This window comes from Mustelus asterias, unplaced genomic scaffold, assembly GCF_964213995.1.
Source record: "Mustelus asterias unplaced genomic scaffold, sMusAst1.hap1.1 HAP1_SCAFFOLD_1751, whole genome shotgun sequence".
NCBI lineage: Eukaryota > Metazoa > Chordata > Chondrichthyes > Carcharhiniformes > Triakidae > Mustelus > Mustelus asterias.
This window is the reverse complement of record NW_027591696.1, coordinates 56,137-77,897: the sequence shown is the minus strand read 5'-3', so window position 1 is coordinate 77,897 and position 21,761 is coordinate 56,137. Positions and strand designations below refer to the sequence as shown.

At 44.3% G+C, this 21,761-nt stretch overlaps 1 protein-coding gene across 6 annotated transcripts in view; it reads right to left on the bottom strand.

Moving 5' to 3' along the window:
* Window positions 1-4,404: 4,404 nt before the first annotated feature.
* prrc2b (proline-rich coiled-coil 2B) overlaps window positions 4,405-21,761 on the bottom strand; it is a 59,849-nt gene continuing 42,492 nt past the window's right edge. For 3 of the 6 annotated variants that reach the window (XM_078206743.1, XM_078206744.1, XM_078206745.1), the window contains 6 exons: window positions 21,030-21,264; window positions 16,833-17,012; window positions 12,864-12,955; window positions 11,892-11,997; window positions 9,568-9,789; window positions 4,405-8,439 (listed from right to left, as the gene is read on the bottom strand). In XM_078206743.1, coding sequence (XP_078062869.1) covers window positions 8,242-8,439; window positions 9,568-9,789; window positions 11,892-11,997; window positions 12,864-12,955; window positions 16,833-17,012; window positions 21,030-21,264 — 1,033 coding nt within the window. In that variant the 3' untranslated portion in view covers window positions 4,405-8,241. Of the gene's footprint in view, window positions 8,440-9,557; window positions 9,790-11,891; window positions 11,998-12,863; window positions 12,956-16,832; window positions 17,013-21,029; window positions 21,265-21,761 lie in introns of all 6 variants that reach the window. The other 3 variants (XM_078206747.1, XM_078206749.1, XM_078206748.1) reach the window with 2 other exon arrangements.

Below are 21,761 nucleotides of genomic sequence, written 5' to 3'. Positions count from 1 at the left end.
GGAGGGCCCCACTGACCCCCCCCCCCCCCCCCTCCCCAAGTGAGGCCCACTGACCCCCCCCCCCCCCCCAAGTGGAGTGAGGGCCACTGACCCCCCCCCCCCCCCCCCGGAGTGAGTGAATGAGTGATGGCCCACTGACCCCCCCCCCCGGAGTGAGTGAATGAGTGAGGCCCACTGACCCCCCCCCCCCCCCCCCCTGTGAGTGAGTGCCCACTGACCCCCCCGAGTGAGTGAGTGAGTGAGTGAGTGAGGGCCCACTGACCCCCCCCAGTGGCCATCCCACGGCCCCGGGACTGGGTGCTCGGTCCCCGCGGGTCTTTTGACTCCCAGCCCGCCCCGCTCCCCTCACCCGGCTCTCCGCCGCGGCCTCGGGTCGGCTGCCCTCCCTCACCCGCTCCCGGCTCTCCCGCCGCGGCCTCGGGCCGGCTCCTCTCCTGGCAGCGGATCCCCAGCGGCTCGGGGCGGGGCGGCGGCCGGGGAGGTCGCGCGATGACATCATCATTCGCCCGTCTGCATGGCAACCGGTCCACTGGAGCACGTCAGCGATGGCACTGGCGGACACAGCACGCACAATTTACGTATCTGTATCAACTGGTCTGAAAACCACCGACATCCCCTTTGGTGACAATAACCCTGGAGAGGGGCAAATCTCCATGATAATACCCAGAGAGGGGCAAATCTCATTGATAATAATCCTTGAGGGGGGAAATCTTCCACTGATAACCCCAGGGAGGTGCAAATCCTCATTGATAACCCCAGAGAGGGGCAAATCATCATTAATAACCCAGAGAGGGCCAAATCCCCATTGATAACCCAGAGAGGGGCAAATCACCATTAATACCCGGAAATGAGCAATCCCCATTGATAACCCGGAGAGGGGCAAATCGCCATTGATAACCCTCGAGGGCCAACCCTCCATTGATAACTCAGAGGGGGGGGCAAATCCCCATTGATAACTCAGAGAGGGGTAAATACCCATTGATAATCCCGGGAGGGGCAAATCCCCTTTTTGATTTGATTTATTGTCACATGTATTGGGATACAGTGAGAAATATTTTTTCTTGCACACTAAACAGACGAAACATACCATTCATAGAGTACACAGGGGAGGAGAGGGTGCAGAATATAGTGTTGCAGTTACAAATATGGTGCAGCAAAACATTAACTTAATATAAGGTAGGCCCATTCAAAAGTCTTGACAGCAGCAGGGAAGAAGTTCTTGAGTTGGTTAGTACGTGACCTCAGACTTTTGTATCTTTTTCCCAACGGAAGGTGGAAGAGAGTATGTCTGGGGTGCGTGGGATCCTTAATTATGCTGGCTGCTTTTTCGAGACAGCGGGAAATGTGGACAAAGTCAATGGATGGGAGGCTGATTTGCGTGATGGACTGGGCTACCTTTGATGACAATAATCTGGGATTGTAGGTTAGAAAATGGTAAATGTGTGGAATTACAGTATAGGGAGGGGCAAATGCTCTTTTGGAGGGTCAGTGAGGACCGGATGGGCCAGATGGCCTCCTTCCGCACTGTGGGGATTCTATTAGTTTGACTGTCATGGGCACAGTTCGCTTCGGATTGGGTCAGCAGTTCATCTTTGAGGCTTACTGCAACCTTTCTGACATTTCTATTAATGACTGTAACCAACAGCTTGCTTGATCCTCGGGTGTGTTCCCACAGCAGGGAGTTTGAGTTCCCAATGTGGAGGCAGTAAATGCCCACACGCTAATCTGCTCCTTAAGCCTGCTCGAGAGTTGTTTCCTTCAGAACTCTCTCACGTCTTGCCATTTGCTTTCCGTGACAACACATCCGCCAATGTCTCCCGCAGTGTTGTAGGGAGGGGTGAGGGTGCCAGGCTGAAAGTTCATCTAGGGCAGCAAATACCCTGGGAGGGGTGAGGTTGAGAGGTTTGATAAAAGTGTTCAAAATCATGAGAGATCTAAACAGAGTAGACAGAAGAAAAATCTAAGCGGCAGCACAGTGGTTAGTACTGCTGCCTTACAGCGGTTAGTACTGCTGCCTTACAGCGGTTAGTACTGCTGCCTTACAGCGGTTAGTACTGCTGCCTTACAGCGGTTAGTACTGCTGCCTTACAGCGGTTAGTACTGCTGCCTTACAGCGGTTAGTACTGCTGCCTTACAGCGGTTAGTACTGCTGCCTTACAGCGGTTAGTACTGCTGCCTTACAGCGGTTAGTACTGCTGCCTTACAGTGGTTAGTACTGCTGCCTTACAGTGGTTAGTACTGCTGCCTTACAGCGGTTAGTACTGCTGCCTTACAGCATCAGGGATCTGGTTTCAATTCCAGCCTCGGGTCACTTCAGTGCGGAGTCTGCACGTTCTCCCCGTGTCTGCGTGCTTCCTCCCTCCGGGTGTTCCGGTTTCCTCCATCAGTCTGAAAGATGTGCTGGTTCGATGTATTGGCCATGCTAAATTCTCCCTCAGTGTACCCGAACAAGCGCTGGAGTGTAACTTCATTGCAGTAACTTTATTGCAGTGTTAATGTAAGCCTACTTGTGACACTAAAATAGATTTTTTTAAAAGGTTTTTCTATTGGCAAGAACAAGTGACACAAGGAAGAATGTTTTTACACGCTGAGTGGTTAGGATCTGGAATTCACAACTCGAGTGAATGCAGATCAAACTTTCAAAACTGAGCACCTTAAGAAAGAAACCTTGCACGGCTACAGGACAAGGGGTTGTGGGGGCAGTGGAAGGGCTGATTTGCTCTTGCGGAAAGCTTTCATGGACACAATGGGTCAAATGGCCTTTTTCTGTGTCGTAACCATTCCATATCCAAAGCCCTGCTTCTCAACTTCAGCTTCAGAAACTGTCCAAACCACCTCCCTTGCCCCAAAAAGACAATGGGCAGAGTCACTAAGACCCTGTACCCTAAAGTTCTGTCCCCAAACCCCAGTTTTGCTTCAAATCTTCCTTCATAGAGCTGGCCATTGACCTCCTCCCCTAACCCTTTGTGAAGTGCCGTGGGACATTTGACCAAGTTACCATCACTGTAACAAATCAAATGCACCCATTCAATACTTTGATATCAAAAAGACTGCGCCTGATATTTACGATGGTTGCTATGATTTTAATCAAACACACCGGAAGGAAAAAAGATAACACTTTATTTGGTCATGTGAAAAAAGCATCAGCTGCTTTATTTAAATAAACCAGATCCTTTCGTATGGAAAGAGCTATTACAAATCACATATTTGAAAGGATAAACAATAGGTACCGAACTGTAAACCAGAGGCCAGCACACACCCAACCAGTTCAAGCCTCATTAATAAATAACTCCTCAGTGTACACAACATATCCACTGTCTATCCTTTCAAATATCAAATCTACACGAAAAAACAAGAAAGATAAGGCCAAAAGACTAATATGCACGTTTCTGGTTATAAACAAACAAAAATGATCATGGTAAATGTCTATAAAGTAACTCTTTCAGAGCTTCTAACTCTTATTGGAATAGAAGTCAAACTTTATTTTAAAAATTATATAAAAGGATATAGGGCTGGGGATCAGAACATTCGCAAGATATATACTCAAAAACACACTGGGAAAGCATAGAGGACTTAAAAATGTCTCTGCTCCCCATCCCATAACAAGTTTTGATATGAATTTGATTAATCTCGTAATAAACATAAAAGGCATCAACTATAATACACGTCTTCATCTCAGGCTGAACAAATTTCTTGGAAACGAAATAAAAACTCATTCGACTGACAAAGGGAAGATAGATGTTCAGCACCACAATAGGGGCATACCGGACAATGCTGAAAGTGAACCTGCATTAATTAAAATCGTGCTGAATGTGTGCGTTGCAAAGGATTTAACAGTAAAACGCAGGCTGCCTGAGGGAATGTCTTGCTCGAATCTCGGAAACTGGACTCTGAAAACATCCCTGGATATTCTTTCTCAAATCGGAAACTACCGCACCCATCTCTCGTCTGCCAATAACTCTTGTTAACTGAGCCACTGTACATTACAAAATTAAAAAAAAGACAATTAAAAACACGTCAATAAACTACAGAATGCTGTACAATATTTAAGTCACATGCTTGGGAGCAAGGAACTCAATCGGAACACTTTGTAACGGATTAGTTAAGGGAGATACAAGCCAACAGGTTTCTGAAAACGTGCACGGGTCTTTTGGCCCCACCATTACACAGAGTTGTCAGACAATATATAAATAATTGATCACCTGTGAAACATACCCTTTGCTGGCATATTTCTGCACATCAGTACATATTAAATAATGTAGTGTTCAGAAGAGACCATTGATTCGGAGGAAGAACTCATCAGTGGGACAGATTCACTGATTACACGAGCGCTCTGAGCAATGCATTACGGGGATATCTATTATAGCAAAACCATCGCTTTTTGAAGAGGAATTCTTTTTTTTTAAATGCAAAAAGAATCTGTTTTCTTTTTACTTAATCTGCCCGCCATGTTGAATCTGGGGTGAATTATTCCGGCTCAAACAAAAAAGTGAGGAGCAAGCCACAGGTTCCCTGTCTAGAATGACACCAGACAGAAGCACAAGGCTGGCGGCCGTGTTAAGGGTTGGGGGAGGCAGAGAGAGAGACACTCGCCCACTTGCTGGCATGGTTTCAACGCGATCGCGCACGGCGGTGATTAGGGTTTCAGTGGTAGAAGCCCAGAGACTGAGTCTCAAGCACGGTATCACAGATCTCTTCATAGTACTGTACAAGAACTTGTGGAAAACTCCCAACTAAAATAAATGGATTAAAATGCCAATGGCACACAACAACAAAACGGACAAGCAACTGGATGGTCAAGGATCCAAGTTCCAGAGCTGCCTGCCACCTCGGGAATGCACCTCATTCTGCACATTGCACCGATTCTCGGCAAGGAGGGGAACAGAAGAGAGAGAAAAAAACAAATCCTCACTCAGATTACAAGCACATCTTGTGCCAGTTGAGCACAGAGCTTTACCGGAGCCATCACAGAGAGCTTAACAGAGACCACCTTATGCCCCCCCCCCCCCCCCCCATTCCCCATTAAAACTCGCAGTGCCAAAAAAAAAAAGTTTTGCCAGAACACAGATGGCACAATTTCCACCGAGCTTCCAATTAGCTGCACAGACGAAGAGCACCATCATGCATTGCTGCTTTCTGAAGCTACAAAAAGGGAAAATAAAGACAGTCCCATTTCTCAGGCCAAGGTCTCGTGTTTCTATGAAAATAGAGGTGCCTTTAAGGAGAATCAATATGCTAATTAACAAATTTCTGTCACGTAATCTACAGGGTCGCATTTGACAAGAGAAGCAGTATTAACAGCTCAGGTTCTTGGGGATTTCGTTGCCCCCAATTTCAAATGTTAAGAGACTTATTCTTTTTGATGTTGCTTGAATAATCAAGTTCAAAGCAAAAACTGAGTCAACAGTTCTAATGAAACGACTGTAAAACCTTGGCCCCTCCAGCTACCTATACTGATTAATCCTGCCACAATTAATTTCAGCTTGTGATTGTCAAGGTAAATAACTTCATTGAGAAAAGAGATTACATTTTAGGTTCAAAAATTAACATCTACAGGGGCAGGCTAGAGTTAAAATTGGTGTGTGTACAACACTGAATTTGAGTTTTGCTGAAATAAGGGAAAGATACAAGAGACTCCATTCCATTCCTCCTCTCTCAACTAAGACTAGTTCAGTGTCAAAATGGTGACACTTGTAACAGAAGCCCTGTAACTTGGGTTCAAGAACAGAAAGGTTTTAAAACTCTTCCACATTTCTTTCTGGACTCTCCCACCCACATGATTCACTGTCTCCTGTCCGACCCTCGTCCCAATTCTCCATCTAATTACATACAAGTAGAAAACTCTAAACCCATCATCTGCAGACTGTACTTAAATGACCCTCAGTGCCATGGCCTTGTAAAACATTGATCTACACTGTTGGGATTCCTTACCTATGCGTCCAACAATGTTAGAGTCACTAAGACTATACCATCATTAAATTGTTAAGATGGATTTTCTTCATTAGTCCTCAAGTTAAGATCAAGGACAGCTGCAAAATGACAGCTTTGACCTCACAGGATGACTTCAGTGAACCTCTTGATTAAATCCTGCTATTTTATTTCCCAAATTTTATAACTATAATCAAATATATAAAAATTATAACTCATCACAACACTGAAAAAAATATAACAATTGGTAGCTCCCATTGAAGGAAAAATATTAACAGTTCTGCCCATCTATGTCATACCTACTGTCTACACCCAACAACTTGAACCTAATCTGTGTCACACTTGAAATCGAGGGACTCAGTTCAGTCTGGAGAACATCTACACCTCCGCAGGACCTATGCAGAGCTCAATGTGACCCCATATTTAGTTGTATGCATCAAGGTACTTTGGAGATCCTTCTTCTGACAGCTAACCTTTCAGCAAAGACGCTGGTCTGGCTTCATTAACATGAGCAGTAAGTACTCAGGATCAGTTTACTGGCAGCAAGAATGTTACCGAAATGGGCCCTGGACAGAATTACAGCGCAGGCAGGGGCCAGGTGGAATGTGCCACACAAATCACTTTCAATACCATCACATAGTCAGTGTTAACTCCAGCAACAAGCAGACCAGCTTGTATCAAAATAACTGATGGCTGCAAATAAGCTGAATTAATTCCTTCCCGCCGCATTTGATCTTCACAATAGAGGGCAAATGTCAACACAGGTCAGTTAACAGAATGTCCATTGTGGAACTTAAATCCTTGGATTCCAAATCACATTTGACATGGGATTCAGTCCCTTGCTGACAAATGGAGGACAAAATTCATGTTGCATGTGTGCTTGAGAACTATGTACAGTGGAATGTAGAAATCTAAATACCAAAGATAAGAATAGTTCACCCTTAACAGGACTATCTGCAGTAGCCCATTAATACTGATGTTAAAGTTGCTAAGTTATTGCAGGTGCCAAGAACTACATATGCACATTTATTTATTGTATTTATCCACATGCACTATACAGGTCATGACTGAAAAGCATGGTACTACCTTCGACAAATGAGTTTCTATTCCTTATTTGGTGTCATGCTGCTCCAGGAAAGGATTCTCACTTTGCAAAGTGTCTCTTCTCAAGGATAGCAGTCACAGGAACCCCTGTGCTGGATTAGAACCATTTGCATTTTGCACTTACAAGCTAACTGCTGACGTAAAATGGTTTCATTGTCTATTCTGGAAATACAGCCACTACTCCATAACTCATTTCTACTTATTCCAGGCAAAGTGAAGTAAAGCCTGCATAGTCAACAATCTCGAGGGACAGAATGGTAATTTTCCAAATTTGCAACATTTTGAAATTAAAGTATGTATTATTGGTATTTAACGTTGACGCAGCATCACAATGCTGTAACCTTAATTCCGTACACATTTCTCACTTACTGAGTAAATAAACAGCAACATACCGTGCAATGAAATGATCTAACTACTGTTAGAGCTTCCATTTTGCAAAGTTAAAATTCTGCTGTGACTGTAATTTAATACTGTTTAATATTGTGAGCTGCACTCTTCAACATGTGACCCTTTCCAAAGCTGCTATGGTGGGAGTTTCGCCCGTCAGTAATTATGAAGTTCACAAGTTGAAACGTGCTCAATCCTGAACACCGTTACTTTCAGCACAGCGTGCCCGAAACAAGTAGAAATGGATTATCGAGTGGCAATGTGCAGCTGTGTCTACCTGCATGGATGCCATAGAAATATATTACATATTCCATCGTATCTTTGATTTTTGTCCCCCATTCATAAAATAACCGGCCACTCGAAGTTAGGTGGTGCACCATGTTCCGATGCAGTGATGGCAAGTGCACCATACCGTATAAGGAAGGAAAACAACACAACATGCCAAAAATCAGAACTTGTACAACTGTTCTATACAGCCAGACTGCACCGTTTCAAAAGGACACACTCTTGCCTAAGTGGGTGGAAATCCTGAATTCAACTGTGGCTATCGAATTGAGAGCTATTCGCCAATGAGAAGTACAAAAACCTCCAGAGTTCACATTACCTTGCGCTGGTATCTGCTTTACTGTCTGCTTTGTCAAGATTGAGCAGCAAATGAAACATCAATTTAACAAAAAAAGAAATGAAGGTCTTAGCATTCCAGAAATCCCGAGTCCTTTCTGATTTTTATATATAGATATATATCATTTTTTTTAAACTGCAGGGGATCCTTATGCTTCCCCCATCTTCCACTTTAATGCCATGGTGCTCAAATGGTCCAGTTCAGACAGCTCTCTCCTGTGTCACAGCCTCAGTGGCTGGGTCCTGAATATTCGGTACATTTAAGGTGGAGCTTTCTTCTCCGTGTTCAGCAATAGCAGTGCCTGGTTCCATTTTCTGCCCAAGGTTAGCAAGCTTTCCCTGCTGATGCTGTTCAAAGAACTTCTGGGTCAACTGCAGCACCTCGGCCCTCTGTTTAGCCTTTGAAAATAAATTTAAGAGGCTTTTAGTATTATGATTATAAGTATGTTCAGCTCATAATAGGATCGACAGAGATTGGGCTTTGAAGTAGACATTTTTTCCTTTGGAATTGCGCACTTTTAAATCTGGCCATTTTACACAATGTCAGACGAAGATACATAATTGCCCGAATAAAAGCAAATTACTGCGGATGCTGGAATCTGAAACCAAAACAGAAAATCTCAACAGGTCTGGCAGCATCTGTAAGAAGAGAAAAGAGCTGACGTTTTGAGTCCAGATGATCCTTCTTCACACAAAGGGTTGTGAATCTGTGGAATTTCCTGTCCAGTGAAGCAGTTGAGGCTGCCTCATTGAATGTTTTTAAGGCAAGGATAGATAAATTTTTGAACAGTAAAGGAATTAAGGGTTATGGTGAGCGGGCGGGTAAGTGGAGATGAGTCCACGAAAAGATCAGCCATGATCTTATTGAATGGCGGAGCAGGCTCGAGGGGCCAGATGGCCTACACCTGCTCCTAGTTCTTATGTCCTTTGTCAAAGCTTTACAGATGCTGCCAAACCTGCTGAGATTTTCCAGCATTTTCTCTTTTGGATATATAATTGTCCTTTTGTTTCACAGTAGCTAAAAGACGTCTAGAATTTATTACAGTCTAGTTTGTTCAAGAAGAGGATCTTCAGCTTACCAAAGCTGGCTGTGGGCAGTTTTCTACTGCAGGGTGTAGCTGAGAACAATCTTGCGGAGGTATCATTTTATTTTAATCCGATAAACTGCAATCATTTCTCAATATCTACAAGGGAATACTCTAACTTTTCTCCCTCCCATCCTCAATTTACTCCATTTTCCACTCAGGAAGCTGAGTGACTCGAGATTTAGGTTAAACACTCCTGCATCAGGAAGAAGCAACTTTCACAGGGGAAGTATTTGCCATGCTCCATTTATCACATCCATACTGCAGCATTCAGATCACACACCTCAATTTATCGGCAGTGGTATGCAAACATTTGTCTGCCAGGGACGGAGCTAGACTGCAGCCAGCAGAAGGATGAGAAAGAGCTTGTTTTAGGGAAACTGCAGATGGGGGTGGGAAACAAAACATGTCTGGAGTCTTTGTAATATTTACATTTGCTCACCTTGAGATCCTCTTCCCCTCCCCTTTCAGCGTTGCAAGCTCGAATTGTGGGGGCAGAATTTTCTCGACCAGAGCTGTGCATTCGAGGTGGACGTACTGTGATGGGGGGTGCAATGGGGCCTTTGTTCATCTGCATTACGGGACGCTGAATTGGAGTAGGATAGGTTCCGACATTGGGAGGCCTCATGTGCATTATCATGTTGCCCTGGGGTGGGGGTGGCATCTGAGTAAAATGAAGAGGGAGGGGCGCGGGAAAGAAATTAAAATGCTTTTTAATAGCTGACGAGCGGCATTAACAGTTTACAAGTCACATCTTTGTCTGTCCATAAAATACATCTATTAGTGTTTGCGGCTCACAAATGAATAATGTTAACTGTACTGTTGACATAAATCACAATTCTACTGATAGAAATTAACAATCCAACTGTATGGATACAACCAGGGATACCATTCAGGCCACCGTGCCTCTGCTGGATCACAAAAAAAGTTTAGTCCCAATACCTAGCCTTTCCCCATTAGACAATATTTTTTTTCAAATAGTTACACATTACCCCATAACAAATGATTATTGATCCGTTTCCATCATCCTTTCAGGAAGCATGTTTTAGATCACAAAAACTCACTATAAAAAAATATTTCCTCATGTAGCCTCTGGTTCTTTTGCCAATCATCTTAAACCTGTGCCCTCTGGTTCCTGACCCTTCTGCCTTTGGAAAGTCTCTCCTTGTTTACTTCTCAAAGCCCCACATCATTTTAAACACCTTAACTGAAATTTCCCTTATCTTCTGTGTTCTCAGGAGGATAATCCCAGCTCCTACAGTCTCTCCAGGTAACTACCTGGAAGCAATTTTGTAAATCTCTTCTGCACACTCTCCAAGGACTGGACATCCTTCCTAAACTATGCAGACTTGTCACATGCCAGCCTCACTTAAATTTAGATTTCGTCACTCCAAGACTCCAAATTGTTGCTGAACGCCTTGACATTTTGCCATTTCAAACAATTCCCCCCTTCAGGGGCGACAAGGTGACACAGTGATTAGCACAGCTGCCTCACAGCGCCAGGGACATGGGTTCGATTCCCAGCTTGGGTCACTGTCTGTGAGGAGTCTGCATGTTCTCCCCATGTCTGCTGGGTTTCCTCCGGGTGCTCCGGTTTCCTCCCACAATCTGAAAGACGTGCTGGTTAGGGTGCATTGGCCCGAACAGGCACTGGATTATGGCGACTAGGGGAATTTCACAGTAACTTCATTGCAGTGTTGTCAGCCTTACTTGTGACTAATAAATAAATAAGCTTTGAAACTCCACTCCTATCTACCTGGGCTAGCTTCCTATTCAAACTTGTTAATAATTGCTTTTTTACAGTCCAATATCTTTACCATTGACTGTTCCTGCTCTTTTCCAATTTTTAATGTTTAATCTAATTATTCTGTAGCTATCGTTTCCTAGATGCTTTCCTATTTTTATCTACTTGACTCACTTCCAAGAATTATATTTCAGCACTGCTTTCTTCTTTGTTGGGCCACAGCATCTATCAATCAGCTCTGGACACACGAGAAACTTTGCCACCATTAATTCTACCACAGTCTATCTTTGCACAATTAAAATCACCCACTGTTTCTATGTGCTTCTCGAACACGTCTACAGATCCTTACGTCCCATCTCCTTTCCACTGTTTCATGGTCTATAATAGGCACTCAATGGTATTATTGTTTCTGCCCTGTTCTATCATTCTAACAAAATAAATGTAGCCTTTTCACTGCCTGCCGTAATGTCCTTATACTCTCACTCTGTATAAATTCATTGTGTGTAGTAACAGTTTAAAGTAAGGTTTAAAGTTTATTTCTTAGTCACAAGTAGGCTGACATTAACACTGCAATGAAGTTACTGTGAAAATCCCCAAGTCACCACACTCCGGCGCCTGTTCGGGTACACTGAGGGAGAATTTAGCATGGCCAATACATCGAACCAGAACATCTTTCAGACTGATGGAGGAAACCGGAACACCCGGAGGGAGGAAGCACGCAGACACGGGGAGAACGTGCAGACTCCGCACAGACAGTGATCCAAGCTAGGAATCGAACCCAGGTCCCTGGCGCTGTGAGGCAGCAGTGCTAACCACTGTGCCACCCCAAATGTCCTTAAACTACTATTTAATCCCTGCATAAGAATTGCACAGTTCTATCCCTGTCTGAGCTTCATCTTCAGAAATACATTTTTCTCATATACCCATCATAATGTGGGTCCAGCTCACCCATTTTATTCAGAATTCTTTTCTAAACTTTTTAATTCGAAGTCAAACTGCCAACCAGGGATACAATGACAGACCTGCTGAGCATAGTGGCCCTGGATGGCTCCTGGTATATTCAAGCCCATTGTGTTAGCAGCTGATCCGGGTCCAGAGGGCTTCCCATTTGGGCTTGTACAGCTGGGTCTAGAATGAAGCACAAACAGGAACCGTGACACATTAGAGCACATTTCACAGATGGCTGACAGTTCTGAACCTTTACCACCTTTGTTAAATTCAATTACAGATTATGTGCAAGATAACTGCACAGTTTAATGAATTACAAATTTATTAACCCTGTGTAAATGCCATCTGTTCTTCACTTAGATACAGTCTGTGCCATTTTTTACATTTAAATAACCACCCCATGAACATATACAGACCCAGGACTTGAACTAATCAATAATATACCGCGGCCAAGATTCATCATTCCAGGTAGCCTTTCGCAAGGTTCAAATGCATCTCTTTTTTCTGTAGATCTTAAATTCATTTTAACTCTATGTATGGAACCATTAATTGGCCTTGCGTTTACTGCATAATGTTGATCCTGACAGATCCCATTTAAATTATGACCCCATTTTAAAATCCAAATTTTCATTGCATTTTTAAAAAAGCACAAAAAAACCCTCTCCCAGCATCACAGGAAAGTCTTTTTTTTTTATACTTTTCCAATTCAATCAAATCAAATCCAATTCAGAGTCTCAACAAGTTGAGACATTTCAGATCCAGGCTGACAAGACAGGGCGAGCGACCACACCACCCTGTCCTGGGCCTGATCTACATGAGCCAAGTTGATTGGAGGAGGGGGAGGTTCCTCCTCCAAGACTTGAGCTCATTTGCATCTTAGCCAAAAGGCCGAGATGCCGCTTTTAAAAATTGCTTCATATGAAACATATGAAGCCTCAGTGTAACCCAATGACCTCAACCAAGTGCGGCCGACCATGGGCTGCCGACCATACTACACTTGATCTTAGCCAAAAGGCCGAGAAGCATCACAGGAAAGTCTTGGTTACCTGAAGAGGTTTGGGACAGGACCTCCGGACATCCCAGAGGAAACCTGCTTGTTGTCTGCAAACTGAAATGCTTTCAGGTCCATCTGGGGAATCTAAAAAAAAAAGACATTTTTAAAAGACTTTAAAATGAAGCTAACTTCCATTTCTGGCCACATGTTTCTATAAATGTACCATCCTGTAGTTTTGGTAATTCGAAATCATACAGGGTTGCCATTCAGTCCATCGTACCTGTGTTCTACCAGTGCTAACCCAACACTGGAGATATCCACTCCTTTGCTCTCTGCTGGTAACTTTTAATCATTTTTAAAAAATCCTCAAATATAACGACAGACTTTTCTTCAACAGCCACTTACAGAAAAACACTGCTTCAATAGGCCATTCGGCCCAACTATTCATCATTGGGCATTTACGTACCATGCCATAATGACTGCCCTTCTCTCATATCCTTCCTCTCATACCACTTCATTCCATTTTCCTTCAGCACCTGTCCAAGCTATTGAATAAACACTGTTTTTACCTCATCCTCTAACTCTGAAAGTGAATTCCTCAGCCTTACAACCATCAGTGCCACAATATTTTCCCTGTTTTAACTTTCTTGTATTTCATTTTGCACCTTTGGAACTCCTGTTCTAGGCCCCACAGCCGCTAGGAAAAACACTCTGCTTTCGCTGACCATATTTTTAAAAGGTTTTCTATCATATTGCTTTCCAATCTGACTGTTGTTTTTTCAGATTCATATTTTCTCTCAGCTGGCAGCACCCGAGTGATGAGCACAATCTTTAAATATGAAGGCCATGCTAAAGCATGAAGCTTCATCTGCAGCCTTATACAGTGCCTTCAAGGAAAAGTCCCAAGGCACTTCACTGACGTCATACAGTTAGGTATCAGCTCATGGTTCGCTCCTATCATTATAATCTACACCTTGCGTGGTAAACCCGAACAGTTAATTATCTTTTCTTAACAGTTTTATCAACTATAAATTCTGCCCTTAACGTCCTGTGAACCTGAATCAAAATGCTTCCAAACTGCACCGAGCCCATTCCCATCCGCACCGAGCCCATTCCCATCCGCAAAGAGCCCATTCCCATCCGCACCGAGCCCATTCCCATCTGCTCTGAGCCCATTCCCATTCCCATCCGCACCGAGCCCATTCCCATCCGCACCGAGCCCATTCCCATCCGCTCTGAGCCCATTCCCATTCCCATCCGCACCGAGCCCATTCCCATCCGCACCATTCCCATTCGCACCGAGCCCATTCCCATCCGCACCGAGCCCATTCCCATTCGCTCCGAGCCCATTCCCATCCGCACCGAGCCCATTCCCATCCGCACCGAGCCCATTCCCATCAGCACCGAGCCCATTCCCATCCTCACCGAGCCCATTCCCATCCGCACCGAGCCCATTCCCATCCGCACCGAGCCCATTCCCAACCGCACCGAGCCCATTCCCATTCGCACCGAGCCCATTCCCATCCGCACCGAGCCCATTCCCATCCGCATCGAGCCCATTCCCATCCGCACCGAGCCCATTCCCATCCGCACCGAGCCCATTCCCATCCGCACCGAGCCCATTCCCATCCGCACCGAGCCCATTCCCATCCGCAACGAGCCCATTCCCATCCGCACCGAGCCCATTCCCATCCGCACCGAGTCCATTCCCAACCGCACCGAGCCCATTCCCATTCGACCGAGCCCATTCCCATCCGCACCGAGCCCATTCCCATCCGCACCGAGCCCATTCCCATCCGCACCGAGCCCATTCCCATCCACACCGAGCCCATTCCCATTCGCACCGAGCCCATTCCCATCCGCACCGAGCCCATTCCCATTCCCATCCACACCGAGCCCATTCCCATTCGACCGAGCCCATTCCCATCCGACCGAGCCCATTCCCATTCGACCGAGCCCATTCCCATCCACACCGAGCCCATTCCCATCCGCACCGAGCCCATTCCCATTCGCACCGAGCCCATTCCCATCCGCACCGAGCCCATTCCCATCCGCACCGAGCCCATTCCCATCCGCAACGAGCCCATTCCCATCCGCACCGAGCCCATTCCCATCCATACCGAGCCCATTCCCATCCGCACTGAGCCCATTCCCATCCGCACCGAGCCCATTCCCATTGTATAATGACAGCGGCTATTTCTTGAAAATGAAGATTCCTCAGCTCACACTCACTGACACCCATTTCTGTCACTTTCTAACCCAATTCATCTGGTCTTCTAAAGAATTAATTAGACTTCCTATTCTGGTATCATTTCGCAAATTTCTTTGAGGCCTAAATCCAAATCATTAATATATAATCAACGCAATACATTCCACATTTTCATAACATTCTTAAGAGGGTTGAAGCACAAGGGGAAGGAAGCTTTGCTGCAGTTGTACAGGGCCTTAGTGAGACCACACCTGGAATACTGTGTACAGATTTAGTCTCTATGTTCCGAAGGAAGGATATACTCGTCTTAGAGAGGGTGCAATAAGATTCTCTAGACTGATTCCTGGGATGAGAGGGCTTTCCTATGAAGAAGAGTTGAGCAGAATGGGCCTCTGCACTCCAAAATCTAGAGGAATGAGAGATGATTTATTGAAACTGTAAAAATCTGAGCAGACTTGGCAGGGTAGATGCTGAGAGGCTGTTGCCTCTGACCAGAGAATCTAGAAGGGGCTTAGTCCCAGGATAGGACCCGCCTTTTGGGACTGAGATGAAGAGAAATTTCTTCACTCAGAGGTTGTGAACATTTGGAATTCTCTACCCCAAAGGACAGTGGATGCTCAGTTGATGAGTATATTCAAGGTTGGGACTGATACATCATTGGATCTAAGAAATAAAGGATGAAGGGATCAGGCAGGGAACTGTTGAGTTTATGGATCAGACATGATCTTATTAAGTGGAACAGCAAGCTGGAGGGGACTCTGTGGCCTACTCCTATTCCTTATGTTATGTAATAACCTCTTAAAGCCTTTTCACTTTCTCTCTACTGTTCCCCGTCTCTGAAAAGCTCTGATAAAGGTGCTCTATAAATGGGAATTTCTGGTGTTGACATTCTAATGTCCTGAGCGGAAGAAATGTTTCAAATTCTTTCAAAATTTTGAATGCGCCGTTCGGATTCACTTTTTCCATTTTAATAAATTGCATTTATATAGTGCCTTCAATGTAGGAAAGCAATCCAAGATGCACAGAGGTGTTACAGATGAAAATTGACAAGTTAAAGGAGATATGAGGAGGGAACTAAAATCTTGATCAGAGTTAGAGCTTCGAGCCTAGACAGCTGTGGACACCAGCCCAAAAGTTGGGTCATGGGGAGCATGGGACGTACAAAAGGCCAGAATTGGAGGAACACAATTTTTTTGGCGGGTCACTGGCCTCAAGGAGGTTATAGAGATAGGGAGGAGTGGGGCCATGAAGGGATTTAAAAACAAGGATAAGAATTTTAAACTAAAGGCTTTGGCAGGCCGGAATTTGATGTAGGTCAGTCTGATGGGCGAGTAGGACTCAATACAAGTTCGGGGATTGCCATCAGAGTTTTAAAAACACTTAACAGCCAATGACATTTTCTGAAGTGTAGTCACTGTTGTAGTGTTGAAATTAGATTCATTTAACATGATCTGTCCTTTTTCAAATTTGCCTCCAATAAACCCACATCCAAGTTATTCCTCCAGCGTTTTTCCTTCTAATGGCAGGAGGCTGACTAAGCTTAACCCTTTCAAAGCAGGGTGTAACATACACCACACTCCAACTTATTGGTTCAATTGCTGCTAACAAAATGTTTGGGATTACGGTTAGTTAACTTAAATTCGATAAATAGTTGGAGAGAAAGGGATTAAAGGGATATGGGCAGGAACGCAGGATTAGGATCAGAGTTTACAGGGAGGATAAACACCAACAGGGACTGGATTGCGGTGTTGTCGTTTCTACATATTTAATAGATCTATTTATCTGTCTCAAAATTAAGCCAATTGATCTGACCTCTCTGCCAGTGGGTAGAATAGGAGGCTGGGATCCTGGTGGCAACAGCCTTCTGGTCCCACCAACATTCAAGTTCTGTGCTTGGGGAAGCTGGATGGATTGAGTTAACGCAATCAGTTGCTGCTGGCCTGAGCCAAACCTAGGCAGAGACAGCTGAGATCCAGGCATAGACATGGTCACCTGCACAAGTAGGAGATATAATGAAGATAGTTTAATATGCGAATCAAACTTACCAATGTCAACTGCACAATATATACATCATATTCAACAGCTTTATGACTATGTGATGCATCGTGAATATATACCAGTGATATAACTAAAGTGTGAAGGGAAGCTGCAAACTGTCATCTGCTACAATTGCACCATCCAGTAGTCGCATCATAATCAGACAAAGCATCTTCAGTGACTATTAATTTTCAGACATGAAGAGAAAAGTATTTATTTAGGTACCTCCTTAAGAATTTAAAACTGACTATCGTGAGGGTCCAAAGGCGAGAATTTGAGGGAAGATAACATAAGGTAGGCTTGTGTTCCCTGGAATATAGAAGGTTGGGGGGATAGGTTTTTTTGGATTTTGAAAGGGATTGAGGGTAAATAGGGAGAAACATTTTCTGCTGATCTAGGACAAGGCGCCAACATCTCAAAATCAGAGCCAGGCCATTCAGGAAAGAAGAGGGAAAACACTTTGTCATACAAAGGGAGGTATAGGTGTGGAGATCTCCTATAAAAAGCAGCAGACTTTAGCTGAATTAATCATCGATAGACATGGGTCTCAAAGGATGTGAAGTCAAGGCAGGTGGATAGAGTTAAGATGCAGATCAGCCATGATCTCAATGAATGATGGAATAGGTTTGAGGGGCTGAATGGACTATCTCCTGTCTGTAAGATGAATTTTCTCTTGCTTAATAAAATCTATCATGGCCTATTAACTACCAGAATTATTATACGAACAAGACTCAGGTCTGCCACCTGGGAGTCATTCTGAAAGTGCAGGGGATTGCATGGATACGTTTCACTTTATCGATCTAATTCTGTTATAATTTTTCCACTCTGTGCTTCTGCTTTTCATTAACACTAATTTCTCTACCCTGTGACATCTCCCAAAGTGTGCCAGTCCTGCGCTTTCCTGTCACAATCTTCCAAATATATTCTTTGCAGGTTCCATTCTTCTATTTCCATCCAACCCACAATGTCTACTCATCCTATGCGAATATTTTGTAAATCTGAATCAAGTCCTAACCACAAATCTTGATCCAAAAACATCCCAGGAGAATTGCTTGGCCAAAACTCAGATTTTTCATTAGAAAATAACTGCCAGGAACTGGAGTGGGCCATCAGCTTCACACGCCATTCAAAATAAGATCATGCCTGATCCTCGACCTCAGTTCCACTTTCCCACTCTAGCCCCATAAACCTAGACTCTCTTAGTGTCCAAACGTCTATGGATCTGAATCTTAAATATAGTCAACAATTCACATATCATTCCCAAATGCCTTCGCTTGAGAATTCAATCCCTAGTTCTGAACTCTCCAGCCAGGGAAACAGCCTCTCACCATTTACTGTGTCAAGCCCCCTAACAATTTCATACGTTTCAATGAGATCACCTCTCATTCTTCTAAAACCAAGAGATTGCAGATCTAGTCTACTCTCGTGTAGGACAGCCCTGTCCCCATAAGAATCAATCTAATAAACTTTCATTGCCTCTCTCTGAAAGCAAGTATATCCTTCCTTTGGTGAAGAGGCTACAACTGCACACAATTTATGCATGTTTTACACCAATAACCAATTTAATTCAATGAAAAAGCCACTAAGATATTTAATACTATATTTATAAAGTAAATGAGTGGCATGTAATGGTAATATGCATCAATAAATTTTCACAACTAATGTAGAACATAGAACATAGAACATTACAGCGCAGAACAGGCCCTTCGGCCCACGATGTTGCACCGACCAGTTAAAAAAAAACTGTGACCCTCCAACCTAAACCAATTTCTTTTCGTCCATGAACCTATCTACGGATCTCTTAAACGCCCCCAAACTAGGCGCATTTACAACTGATGCTGGCAGGGCATTCCAATCCCTCACCACCCTCTGGGTAAAGAACCTACCCCTGACATCGGTTCTATAACTACCCCCCCTCAATTTAAAGCCATGCCCCCTCGTGCTGGATTTCTCCATCAGAGGAAAAAGGCTATCACTATCCACCCTATCTAAACCTCTAATCATCTTATATGTTTCAATAAGATCCCCTCTTAGCCGCCGCCTTTCCAGCGAAAACAATCCCAAATCCCTCAGCCTCTCCTCATAGGATCTCCCCTCCATACCAGGCAACATCCTGGTAAACCTCCTCTGCACCCTCTCCAAAGCCTCCACATCCTTCCTGTAATGTGGGGACCAGAACTGCACACAGTACTCCAAGTGCGGCCGCACCAGAGTTGTGTACAGTTGCAACATAACGCTACGACTCCTAAATTCAATCCCCCTACCAATAAACGCCAAGACACCATATGCCTTCTTAACAACCTTATCTACTTGATTCCCAACTTTCAGGGATCTATGCACACATACACCTAGATCCCTCTGCTCCTCCACACTATTCAAAGTCCTCCCGTTAGCCCTATACTCAACACATCTGTTATTCCTACCAAAGTGAATTACCTCACACTTCTCCGCATTAAACTCCATCCGCCACCTCTCGGCCCAACTTTGCAACCTGTCTAAGTCTTCCTGCAAACTACGACACCCTTCCTCACTGTCTACCACACCACCGACTTTGGTGTCATCAGCAAATTTGCTAATCCACCCAACTATACCCTCATCCAGATCATTAATAAATATTACAAACAGCAGTGGCCCCAAAACAGATCCCTGAGGTACACCACTTGTAACCGCACTCCATGATGAATATTTACTATCAACCACCACCCTCTGTTTCCTATCCGCTAGCCAATTCCTGATCCAATTTCCTAGATCACCCCCAATCCCATACATCTGCATTTTCTGCAGAAGCCTACCATGGTGAACCTTATCAAACGCCTTACTAAAATCCATGTATACCACGTCCACTGCCTTGCCCCCATCCACCTCCTTGGTCACTTTCTCAAAAAACTCAATAAGGTTAGTAAGGCACGACCTACCTGCCACAAAACCATGCTGACTATCACCTATCAATTCATTACTCTCCAAATAATTATAAATCCTATCCCTTATAATTTTTTCCAACATCTTGCCGACAACAGAAGTGAGACTCACCGGTCTATAATTCCCGGGGAAGTCTCTGTTCCCCTTCTTAAACAATGGGACAACATTCGCTAACCTCCAATCTTCTGGTACTATACCAGAGGCCAACGACGACCTGAAGATCAGAGCCAGAGGCTCTGCAATCACTTCTCTTGCCTCCCAGAGAATCCTTGGATAAATCCCATCCGGACCAGGGGATTTATCTATTTTCAGACCCTCCAGAATATCCTGCACATCCTCCTTATCAACTGTAATACTGTCTATTCTACTCCCCTGCAACCCAGTGTCCTCCTCAGCTATATTCATGTCCCCTTGCGTGAACACCGAAGAGAAATATTGGTTCAATGCTTCACCAATCTCCTCCGGTTCCACACATAACTTCCCTCTGCCATCTATAACTGGCCCTAAACTTGCCCTAACCAACCTTCTGTTCTTGACATACCTATAGAACGCCTTAGGATTCTCTTTAACCCTATCCGCCAAAGTCTTCTCATGTCCCCTTTTAGCCCTTCTAAGCTCGCTCTTCAACTCCCTCTTAGCCAATCTAAAGCTTTCTAGTGCACTACCCGAGTGCTCACGTCTCATCCGAACATAAGCCTCCTTTTTCTTTTTAACCAACAAAGAAACTTTTTTGGTGCACCACGGTTCCCTAGCCCTACCAATTCCTCCTTGCCTGACAGGGACATACCTATCACAGACTCGCAGTAGCTGCTCCTTGAAAAAACTCCACATGTCGGACGTTCCCAGTCCCTGTAATCTCCTAGTCCAACCTATGTTTCCTAATTCTCTCCTAATAGCCTCATAATTACCCTTCCCCCAGCTAATGTAGAATGTTGAAATCAAACCCGTGACAGATTATCAGTAACAACTCCAGGTGAGTTTTTTTTTAAGGTCCACAGATTCCTATTAACATAAATTTTTTTACTAAGCAGCAGTTGTAAGAATTTCCTGAACCTGTATTAGCTGGGAGTCCATGATCTGTGAAGTGGTGAGTCCAGGCTGGTTCAACTGGCTTTCGTACATGAGAGGTTGGTTTCCACCAATTGCTTGGTAATGGGAGCCTGGCTGTGGTTTTACCAGATCAGAGGCCGGAACGGCTGGGAACGCCGTATATGGAGTTTTCAGAGGAGCTCCTGAGAGGACCATTGTGGATGGCTGAGACAGACTGGGGTGCATGTACACTTGTGATCTGTGAAAAATATCAACTTGGAATTAACTGAAATCATCTCTCAACCTGCACAAGAAAAAACAACTGACTGAAACCTTCAATAAATCAAATACTTAAGTATCTTGATATCACACTTTTCAAAAAAGTTTATTTATTAGTGTCACAAGTAGGCTTACATTAACACTGCAGTGAAGTTACTGTGAAAATCCCCTAGTCACCACACTCCAGCACCTGTTCGGGTACACTGAGGGAGAATTTAGCATGGCCAATGCACCTAACCAGCACGTCTTTTGGACTGTGGGTGAAAACCGGAGAACCCGGAGGAAAACCACGCAGACACAGGGAGAACGTGCAGACTCCGCACAGACAGTGACCCAAGCTGGGAATCGAACCCGGGTCTCTGACGCTGTGAGGCAGCAGTGCTAACCACTGTGCTACAGTGAAATGGTGATAAAATCAACTAGAATCCAACTCTAAAGCATTCTAAAAACTGAAAAAAATTAGATAAGAGATGAAGC